General features: G+C 39.3%; 1 protein-coding gene across 1 annotated transcript in view; it reads right to left on the bottom strand.

Moving 5' to 3' along the window:
- The window catches only part of CSMD1 (CUB and Sushi multiple domains 1), a 1045142-nt gene extending 1034830 nt beyond the window's left edge, over positions 1-10312 (bottom strand). The window contains exons 1-2 of the mRNA XM_009333261.1: positions 10192-10312; positions 2963-3239 (exon numbers count right to left, since the gene is read on the bottom strand). Coding sequence (XP_009331536.1) covers positions 2963-3239; positions 10192-10312 — 398 coding nt within the window. The remainder of the gene's footprint in view (positions 1-2962; positions 3240-10191) is intronic.
- Between the last annotated feature and the right edge of the window lie 1539 nt (positions 10313-11851).

Raw genomic sequence — 11851 nt, 5'->3', positions numbered from 1 at the left:
GATAATGCAATACTTAAGCTTTACGATAAGGTTTTTTAAGGTTTTTTCAATAACGTAGAACTGAGACATCTGTTTTGGTTATAATATATGGTGAAATTCATTATCTAACTTCATGTTTGCCTATACAATTAAGACTACAGTACCCTACAAAGCAATATTGTGACAGGTGGCATTAGACTTAAAATTTCTCTTTTCCTCTTTTATACGTATATCAAATCCTTTTATACATATATCAAATCCTGTTTTGTGTTCTGTGAACCTTACAGTGATAAAAATAAAGCAGCTGTAGCAATCTTTTTAAGGACAATTTTGGACCGCAGATCTCAGTAATTATACAGAATGACAGAATGCTAGTTGGGTTTTATCTAGAAAAATAGGAAGAGGTAAGATAGCACTTTTAGTGCCTTATCTTTTGTTTACATTGTTCTTCCTACTACTATCTTCCTTCTCAACCTCCTCATAACATAGCTTACAATAACCTATGATAGCTACCATGTGTAATTTATCCCTTAAATCAGTACATGCTTTAATAATGCACTAACTGAAGAAGTTAATACATTTTACAACTACCTGTTTCTCTTTTCTTCCTCCACACAAACAGCTTAAAACAATTTATTCCTTTCCCTTATCATTTCAATATATCGACGAGGCTCTTGGAGCGCCGTGGGAAGGCCCAGGCACTGGCAACCACACCAAGAAGCTGCGAGCAGCCCCGGAGAGTCCGGTGGCAGGGGCCTTAGTCGTCGCGGCAGCCACCCTTGCCAGTCACGACAGGCCATGCGCCCGGCGGAGCGGTGTCCCTTCCAGGGCACACGGCACGGGGGCTTCAGAGCACAGCTTCTCTGCATCCAAACACCATATTTTCTATTTTCTTGAGTTTTACAATGAACTTGTAGCGAAAGTACCCTGGTGCACATTTAGCATACAAAAAGGTCCTTCAGGCAGCACAGTAAACTAGTTGAATGTACTATTCATTTTTATCCAATTTTGCTTTAGCAACTGAAAAATATTATACAAAATATGGGATGAATATTACTTCATTATTACAGTTTGTGAGAGCTATATAGTTACACAGCTCTTTTTAAGGAAAACCTCCAGATTTTGCATGATGGCTGAAGAAATATAATTACCCAAAATCTAGTAGAGTATTTTTATCTATAGAAAAAAGCATACCCTGAAGCAGAAGTTCCAAGATGCTTTCTTGCATTTGCATGCTGTCAGCTAAAAAACCAAGACTATAATTTTCCAATATTTGCTGAGTGAATTGTCTTGAAATGTGCAATTGTAGAGGGGTACACCTGTGAATTTGCTTTGTGCAACAAAGGGTATGTCACAGGGTATGAGATAAGTCAATAGAAACCCGTCATTCAAATTCTGCTTTTTTAACCTCTGCATGCTGCAAAGCCAACAAATGCTTTTTTCCTTATAATACTATTTATGAAGGTAACTAATTGGCAAATACAAGCAAGGATAAATAAAATATCTGCTTCACTGTTGGAAGTTGGAAATGAAATCCTTGTTTCACTTAAATCAGTGGCAATTGCAATGACTTCAGTGGGATCAAGATCATACTTAGGAATTTCTGTCTTCTACGCTCATACCCACAGAACATCAGTTGGTGCTCTTCCTTGAAACAATTTTCTACTGACAGACTAGTGCAAAACAAGCAGGCATGTTAGCTATAGATAAGAAAAACCTTTGACTGAAAAAGAAATATTAGTCTTTGTATAAAGGTGATACAAGTACTAAAGGTCAATTAAGTATAGTAAATAAAGCACGTATATTCTGCAACTCAACCACTGGTAGCTGTGTACTACCTTCCGCAGTTTTCAAAACTTTTTGAACTGAGTCAACAATTAATCAGAACATTGTTCTTGTCAAAAATACGTGATGATACTCACTAAAATGTGGAACAAATTGGTGATGTTCCCACATTTGTTTTAACAGTATGATATAAATCATCAGCATGTAAAAGAGTAATCGGACAACAGAACTGACATCAATGTTTCACAGTGCTCCATAAATCTCATGCCTGAACAGAAAATGACAGAGCAGCAGTGATAGCAATGTTTGCTTTCCAGCTCTGCAGTCCAGATCCAGCAAATGACCGAGGAACCCAAAAGAAGACACCAATGAAATTAATGCACCAATATCTGAAGTTGTGAAAAGCTTCAAGATCAAAAACCTTCCATAAAGCCTCTTTGTAACCTCAGTGGTATTTGGACGTATAAGACTCCCTGGTTTCTGTCCTTTAATGGTCCTTAATTGCTTAATAATTGTATTTCCTTAGAGATTCAGAGGAATTTCAATTTTAGCAAAGTCAAACAATTTACAGCCCAACTCACCTGCAAGGCAGGCAATAGTCACCTGAAGGATTAAATCTGGCAAGCATTTCCAGAGGTTGCCTAACACATTAGTGAGATTGTGCGTCTCACAAACTACTGTATCGCCCACCACTTCTTCTGTGCCACATTTGGTGAGAGACCCTGGGACACTGTTAGCACAAGGAGCATACCCAACCTCTAATTCAAATACTGTAGGCATGGTAGAAAAGCAAAGCGTGATCTCAGTAAGAGTTGTTTCAAAAACTGGGGAGAGGTGCCTTCAGGAAAGGGTCCCTGGGCCGAATCTGGATTTCATCAGGGAACAGATAAATAAGTTACTGCAACGTGGGATACTCCTGTGCTCAGGGCCTTTATCAAAACTGATCTTGAATTGTGCAAATTTTAAGTATGACTGATGCTACTGGCACACAAGCTAGGGCCATAAGGCTCTGAAACTTGCACTAATGTCTTTTGCTGTGAGATCTTGGGGCACTGCTATCCCCTTGGCTGAGGAAGAACTAAGGAAACACAATATAGTTGTGACATATCATCAGAACATATATTCAGGAGAGAAAGACAGAGGTAAAGAGAGAGAGAGAGAGAGAGAGAGAAATTAAGAAAGAAAAAAGTTACCTTACCTCACTTTTAAATTGCCTTGCTGTGGCTGCCCATCGTAAACTGACAAAATATCAAAATCTTCCTCGAGGGCAAAAGTATGAAATGACAATTGTATCCTGTTACGTTCTCCTGTGATAATGATCCAAGTGCAGTTGGCATAATTTGGATAACCATGAGGAAATCCAGGGCTTTCTATAGTACCATTTGGTCCCTGTACTAAGCCTCCACAGTTCTGACCTGAAATAGAAGAAAGGAAAATAGGTATTTTGGTGTTTTTCCCCTCCTCCGGTATATATTCTTACATGAGTAACTATATGTAAACTTAATTTTATAATATTTTTTCTAGATTACAAACACCACATAAAATTGCATTTATACCACTCTTCCCTCTAGATTCAAAACCCCTAATGCTGGATTTTCTGAGACACCTACCATCTTTTTATGCAATGAATCATTATTTGAGATTATGTAGTATTAACAATGTATGACTCACTTATTCATCCAAATGTGAAATTTAAGCATTAGCCTTGATGCCATAAAATCAACAGACTGACAGTTTTAATGCCAGAGAGCATTCAGAGTTTTTTGGTGAATGCCATTTATAAAGTTTTTATACAAATACCAAAGTATTAGAGTTTCTGTTGTTCTGAAACATACTTTTAACACAGAGAGCAAAATGTAGACACACATTTATTACGCATTCTGTTGCAAGCATCATTAAGATTTTTATACTTCAAAAACGTAGCAAAATTTCTGTAGTATAACATTTTTAGTGCCATGTGTATTGTGATCAGGCACGTGTGGGTTTTTTTTTTAGGATTCTTAAAAAATAACATTAAGGGTTTACTCAGCAGGTATTTGTGTCTGGTTTGTACATCTTACAGACCTTGTGAGGGTATGGTAACTCATTAACGGGAAGTCCTCAGCAAGAAACCTTGACTTACAGTGCAACACTCTTGCTAATTTCCTACTTGATTTTGTTAATCCCACACACAATAGTTGTACTGGCTCAGAGCTGGAGAGAAGCGTTAATGAAATATTTGAACAGAGAAAAGTTTAAGGACATTCTGTGCACTGTAGTGCTTGGATTATTACATGCATTTTAAGCACTTCAGAACAAGTATAATCCCAGCATTTTATTGTTATACCTAAACTAGAAAAGTATTTCAGGCTGCAATTTTAACTTCCCAGCAGTAGGTCTCTGAGACTGAATCTTTCAGAGCAGTGCTGTCAAATGCTTGTGGGAGGTTTCTAAATCTTAATAAAATGGATTTAATAAAAGGGATTTGCTGCTAAAACTAAAGAACTAATAAGTAATAATTTTCTACTAAATTTCAAACATAACAAAAACTCTAATGAAGGCTATGGGGATTCAGGAGGCATTTAAAGTAAAAATCTTCTCTAGTATATTTACCAATTGATTCATACTACTTTAATAAAATATTGGTATTGTTAGACATTCTTGAAGAAGGATCCTATTACACTATGAACTTAACATGAATGTTTCAGCTATGTACTGTTCACTGTAACTTGTCAGCATTCTTGCAGATGCTTTGCATTTTATTCCTCTTCCTACAACTACAGGGGAAATGTCATATCAGTGTCACAAGCAATTTAAAATAATTTAATTACTACAGAAATAACATTCTGAAAACAGAAAAGGAAAATTATAGTGACAGCCCACCACCCTAATACTCTAATGAGCTACTTCATGTCACCAACATCCAGAAATTGGTTTGTGTAAATCAAGTACCCCCTGCAAGCCATGCTGCACATCAGCTTTCCTACCACTCAGTGTGAAAAGGTTGTTTTGAAAGAGGAGAGCTATCAAGTTCAAGTTAGCAATTCATCTAAAATCTACCAAAGACAGAGCCACCTTTTAGGAGCAGAAATTTGTAATTCTGGTGCATAAAGAACATAATACAACATATGTAATTGCGTATGTAAATGCCATATGTAAACTACATTTCTGACTTCCAGGGAGACTAACAGATTACCTCCCCAATCTCTTAGGGAACCCTACAGCTGGCTTAAGGTAAAACTGAATTTTGCTGGGGTGGTAAGTGAGCCCTCCCACCCCCAAAATGCCCATAGCCCAGCAGCGTCCTTACAGAGGCGCTTGCTACCTGCTCACAGAAGTTTTTGCAACTGTCAGTGATTGCTCTCAGTTTTATTCCAAAAGGTGTTTTGTACTCCTTACTGTAGATTCAAGTTATTGTGCATTATTCTCTTGGAAAATAAACAAAGCCTAATGATAAACAAGGCAGCCAACACTTTACCCCTGTTTAACTTAAGCATTTCTTACCACCCCATAGTCCTTTCTTTTTCCAATTTGCTTTTGGTCTCCTCTGTATATATCCCTCCAGTTCTGAAACTATTCATAAACATGCTGCCTATTCACTTTGTACCCAAGAAACACAAGGCAAAGGAGAACTATAAAGAAAAATGATTACTGTGAAATGCTATTTAGGTTTGCTCTTAATTTTATATGGGCATATATAAATACATACTTATTTACTTAGTGTTCAGTAAAAACCCCGGTAAAAATCCTAGAATAAATTTAATACACGGTTGACTCCTGGCAATCTCATTGCTGCACACTGGCAACTGCAAAGAGGATCTCTCTTCTGAACTAAGCAATACTCAGAGAGACTTTAAGAGCTGTGCAGGCCCAGAAAACTGACATCCTTCTAGGTCTGTCCCTGCCCGGTTAAGACATGAAGCATGTTAACAGAGCAGTATTGGGGAACAAAGGATCAGCTGCTATCTGTATAATATTTATTTTGTCAATATATGTAAGTCTAAAACCTTCAGAACTGTCAAATGTTACACCTCTTCCAAGGAGTAAATTCAGCACCAAATCACTTAAGAGAGTTTCAGTAAGAGGGTATACTTGGAGATCAGGAATGAAGAGACTTCTGGGTGACAGGTGGCAGCAAATTAGGTAGGAGTTGGCAATGCAATATCCCACAAAAAATGCAGTTTCTGACTGCAGAGACACCACAGACCAGTAAGAGGACACTGATGAGATTAATTAAGAATATTTTGTTTCTTATGGGTGCCTTAATAGCAGAAAGGGTCAACAAAGTAAAGAAACTGAACATACCAACAAGAAAATATTAAAAGAATATTAATATCAGCAGAGTTTAAGTAGTTCTGCTGGGCTGAATGTAAGCACAGAAGAGAATGTAGGCTGAATATAACTGAATACACCCTAAAAAGAAGATCTACCCATAGAATTCACTTTAGCTCTGACCCTTGTGCCAAATAAAAAAAAAAAGTTGCCATTTTTCACAAGATGTGCAGTCACTGATTGAGTACAATATCAGTACACTGAATTATTTTAATATTAAAGGTGTATTAGACTGCCAAAATTTTATTAGTATGACACTACATTGTTGTTTATATGAATATAAACTATGCTGTTAGCATTCATTTTCTGTCATATGTTGTCTGTAAGAAGATATTTCAGGACAGCTATTTTAACTTTATGATGTAAAAAGTGTAATTTAAGAAAACTGACGCTCTTGGCTTGTAGTCAAAAATTATTTACACTGATTTCAGCCTTATTTTAGCTTAGAAAGGTTCTTTGCATATCCCGTACCAGCCCTATTTTCACCTGCTCAGGCTCAACATTTCTCAGTTGTGACCCCTAAGTGAGAAAGAAAACTTAAAACACTGCAATTTTCCCTTAAATGCTGAGGTCAGATGGGTGGTAGAATCACTAAGAATCAGTAGAATTTAAGTACAGTTTTGCCATAAGATTTTGAATAAACTTCACAAAATACAAACTTAAAAATATTTTCTAAATATTGGACTTTTATTTTCCTGGGCCTTTATAGTTATCATGACTATTTTATCACACACGCCCCCAACCCCCTCCCCTTCCCACCATTTACCAGTATCTAATAATTAGAACTAGCAAGTACAGATTCACTGTTTTTTTTTTTCCAAGTTTCAAATGCTTCTACAAGAAACAAGAAAAAAGACAACCACTTCTCCTCTTGTAATTCATAAGGTATTCTGTGGAACACTGATATATTTATACATATATACAGATGTATATGCATACATACACATATCTACATAGAAAGCAATTTTTGCAAGATATATGCATTTTGAACAAACAAACTATAAAATGTGCCAAAACTAACTATAGTAAAGTCAGTGATGCTTAAGATATTTTAAACAATCATGATAATGAAAATGAAGTCACATTTATTCTTCTTGTGACCGTGAGTAGCATCTTCCATTCTGCAGCTACAGAGGAAGGCAGCAACTAGTAGTGAGGCTGAGAAGAGATCTCTAGCAAGATCATATCTCCCTCATTCTTTAAAGTACATTCTAGTATGAGTTACGGTTTTATTAGTGAGTTTAATAAGTAAATAAGAACAGCTGCATCAGCCAGATCAAAGGTTCATTCAGCTCAGTATCTTTTCTCCAATAGCAAGCCAAAGGAGGTACCTAGGAAAGACTTCACCAGAAAACTCCCCTCCCATTCAAGATCTGCATCTCAGAGATTTCTTAAAAGGAACACATTCCAGTAGCCTCGTCTTCCTGTTTAATAGCCCTTGATAGATTTCTTTTCCATGAACTCGTCCAGTCATCCTCTGAGTCTATGCTAATTTCTAGCATCTTTAACGCATTGTAGAGGGAATCCTAAAACATGAAAAACCCTTCTTTGTGTTTGTTCAGCAGCTACCATCTGTTAGGTTCACTTGATGCCCCACTAAGTTTTTGTATGAAAAGCGCACATACAGATGATTCTTACTGATGCTTTCTATGCCACTTACCATCTTATTGACCTTTATTAAGTCCCAGCTTCTTTTTTTTCCCCAGTTCAAGATTTCTACTTTTTATAGCTGTTCTTTGTACTAAAGCTATTTTATCACCTTTCTCTGAACCTTTTGCAGCTTTGTTACACCCTTCATGCGATAGGGATACCAGAACTTCTTGTAATATTGAAAATGTATACACATCATTTACACAGTGATATTTTTAATCCTTCTTCTGTTCTCCTACTAATTTGATCTCTTCTTTTGCTAAGGTAAGCATTAACTTGACATTTTTATAGGACTATGTGTTATAACCAAGATTCCTTTCCTCCAGAATTACAGTGAGGCTAGAGCCTGTCATTTTACATGGAAAATTAGGATTTATTAGGTTTTTTTCCTCTGTAGATTTCCTACAGTTTATAACTATGTGCATCACATCACATTCATCTACTCTGAATTTCATCATCAACTACTTCAACATCCCCCTACTTGGTCACATAGGGCCTTTTTTGGAATTCTTCACAATTGGTCCTCATCTTCATTAACTCATAATTTCCTATCATCATGGTCATTTCACTGCTTACCTCATTTTGCAGATCATTTATGAGTGTGATGAACAACACAGATGCCAGCATAGATCTCTCTGTGATGCCATGGTGACTCCCTCCATTGTAAAAACTTGCCATTTTCTCCTATCCGTGAGCTGTAACTTTTAGCCAACCTTTCAGCAATATACAGACTTTCTTATGCTCTACTTGATTTGTTTACTTTACAGTCTTTAACAGGGAGCCTTTTTCAATGTCTTTTGGAAATTCTGATCACCTTTATCCACATTCAGGCTGACTTGTTCAGAGAAATCCAATAGGTTTGAAAAGCATAAAGTTTTAAAATAAAGCTTTGATTCTTCTTCAGTACGTCATGTTTAACCATGTGTCAATCGATTCTGTTCCTTAATATAGTTTCCTAACACAAGTTTCAGGTGTTCCAGCTTTTAGTTCCGTAACTCCCCTCAGTCCCTTTATATATGGGCATCTCAGGTGAATTGAAGCTGGAGATCACATTAGCAGTGCAGCAATTTTTTCCTTGATTGTCTTTTAAACTCTAGATAACACATGGTGCTTGTCACATTACTGTTTATTTTTTCTGTTTGTTCCATAACCTGTTCTACCAATTTTTCAACTTTCCACAATTTTCCACAAAGAACAGTTCAGACATGGGAATAACAAAACATATATATTTTTTGCTGTCTTCATTAATCTTCCCTTTATATTCTGAATATCTATTGGCCCAGCAAGGCTGTCTTGCAGGTTACTTGCTTCAGCTGTGTTCAAAAGAATAATAATTTTTAGTTTTACAATGTTGGCCTACAATGCTCTCGGACACTAACATTTTATTTCCAGAAAAGCCTTCAGAGAGGGCCCAGCAGCCCCTAAATCTTACTGGGATCTCACTGATACACGTGCCTTCACCTACCTTGCCTTGGGATTATCTCCCTCTGTCAGCCTGCACAAAACAGCATTAATCATTTTCTTTGCATATATAGCACGATGAATCCCTGACTCCATCATCTCTCTTTTATCCTTATTTGTGAGGCCTTAATTATAAAAGTCAATGGTTAGAGCCTTCACAGATTTTAAATTCTCCCTCCTGCACAGAAAATTCAAACATACATCTCTCACGTCCCCAGAGCACCTCACGTTTGCAATTATGACTCCTCTAACTCAACACTTGCAGGAACTTCGGTATTGCAATGAGTATTAGCCGCAACTTAAAAGACTGTGAGCAGCAAAGCTCATGACAGCAACAGTTTTGCAAATATGACTTTTAACAAAAAAGGTAAAACCCAAATGTTCCTGATAGTGCAAAGATGTGTTATACATATGTAGAACAAAAAAGATTTCCTCTTGAACTACGACAGGTAACTACAGATTTAAATTGTTGCCACCATCAATTGAGATGGTGGAACAGCAGAGAGCTGTAAGATATAAACCGGTGGTTGCACACCTTGTTGCAACCACCCCTTTTTCTTTTCTTTTGCTTTTTAATATGTTACCTTTGTTGATGTCCCCTGAAAGCGCCCGGCACTTCCTGCCTCCGCCAAGGCCTACAGGCCCACCCCAGCCCCTGCCGCCAGCTGGCCATGTTCTGCACCGGGCCCTTATCGCTTCTTCCTCAATTAGTATATCCCGAAGCTATCTTCTGACAATGTTACTACCCAGTAAAATTGTTATTTCCTAATTTAACTTTAATCAAGAACAGAAATGTCAAATGGCCAGAGAAGCAAAGGCACTATTTTCTGAGGACGGTTTTAAACAGCATTTGGCTACTTCAAGTGTCCTTTAAAAATCAGTTATTAAGTAAACCTCACAACACCATTAAAAAGCACTTTCCAAGGAATTAACCAAATCAGAAAGTACAAAGTTCTTTTTAATTTAGGTATCACTGAAGATTTATTCACAACTGCAAGCCACGGCCTTTGCTGGCAAAACTGAAGTACGCCCTGGCTGGCAGCGGCAGCACGAAGATCTCACGAAGCAGCCGCCTGCAGCACTGTGCCAGCATCTGCTCGCTGTGTCCGCCACCGCCTTTCAACATCAGGGAGAAATGATGCGGCAAAGCTTCAATACTACAGATATTTAAACATATTCAAGACAGTCCCAGCCCAATGTGAAATGAGAACAGTGTAAATTTACTCATGATGTTATGTTTTGGCAGGACTCAGGCAAAAATAGTTCATTTCAAGAGAATTTGTGAGAAATTGTTTAAAACTTATTTGATCTGAAATAATTAATAACGATCTGTCAGGTTATATGATAAAAAGATCATCTGTGCACCCACAAAGGAGCACAGAGAGACAATGGCAGATGGGGAAGCCCAAGCACCACCCTGACCCAGCTCCTCCCAGGCCCATCCCGGAAGCCCTCAGCCCATCTCAGGCCCATCTCCATATGGCCGGAGGAGCACAGAGGGCCCGAGGGCAGGTGGGAACGCAAAGTAAGGACTCAGAGGAAGGGACGCCCTTGCCTGGGGCTGTCCCAGGACAGCCTCAGCCCCAGTGTCCAGGTGTGACACCCACCACGATGGGCCAAGAGGAACAGCTCCAGATCCCCTTATAGACTGGGGGGGTTGCTGGGATGTTGGGGAACAGCGTTTTGGGATTGCACAAGACTTATTATGGGATATTTAGGGGAGGAGTCAGAGGTGGGGAAGGAGATGGATTTAGATGATTTGAGGAGGAACAACTGTGGGAAAATAGAGGTGTGAGGGGACAAACAGAGCTGGTCGTGTGTAAATAGTGGCCTGTCTGGCTGTGACCCCACAGGGGTCATAGGGGCCTGTGCGTGGTATCAGCCTGGGATGAGTGTGGGTCGGGGTACCAGCAGCTGGGCTGGACCGTGGGCCAGAGGGTGCATGTGCCCGGGGGCCAGTGACAGGGGAGACCCCAGTGGGTGACACCAAGTGCCAGCCCCAGGTGGGACCAGGGCCAGAGCCCGTGTGTCTGCAGTGCAGCACCGGGAGCCAGCGCAGGCCTGTGAGTGAGCATGTGAGTGCTCACTGTGGTCCGTCCAAATGAGCTGGTGAGCAGGTGACGTGGAGGGGAAGCCAGGAGGGTTTCTCCAAGGACAAGACCATGGGGGGGTGGCTACTGGGGACCAGGAGAGTCATGGTCAGCTCTGTGTGTGGGTGGACCTCCAAACTGCTCAGCCAGAGAGGGGAAACAAGATGAGGCTGCTGGTGCTGCCTGAGTTCATGTGAGCGCTGAGTGTGTCTGCCTCTGTTAATCTGTGTAGCTGTCCGTATGTATACATATGTATGCGGTGTATAAATGCGCTGTGTGTGTGTGTGCGCCTACTGGGAAAAGTTGCTCAGCCTTGCCACTGTCTGCATCTGGGGCACGGAGACAGGTCAGCCTCACCTCTGCCAGCTGCTGGCTTCAACCCTTCCTAACACAATCAATTGCCTCTGAATCGTTAAATACTCTGTAGCTTGTCAGCTAAAGCTAAAACTAGAGAAAAAATGGCAACTAAATTGCAAAATTTAGATTGATTTCCTTTAAATACAGATCCATTCAAACCCTGCAATTTTTGTCTGTGACCAGTCTGGGACCTTCACTAGGTCCATCTCACATGAGAC

The sequence above is a fragment of the Pygoscelis adeliae genome, unplaced genomic scaffold (assembly GCF_000699105.1).
Source record: "Pygoscelis adeliae isolate BGI_AS28 unplaced genomic scaffold, ASM69910v1 Scaffold57, whole genome shotgun sequence".
Classification (NCBI taxonomy): Eukaryota; Metazoa; Chordata; class Aves; order Sphenisciformes; family Spheniscidae; genus Pygoscelis; species Pygoscelis adeliae.
Note: the sequence above shows the minus strand (reverse complement) of the source record. Positions and strands in the feature narration are given on the sequence as shown.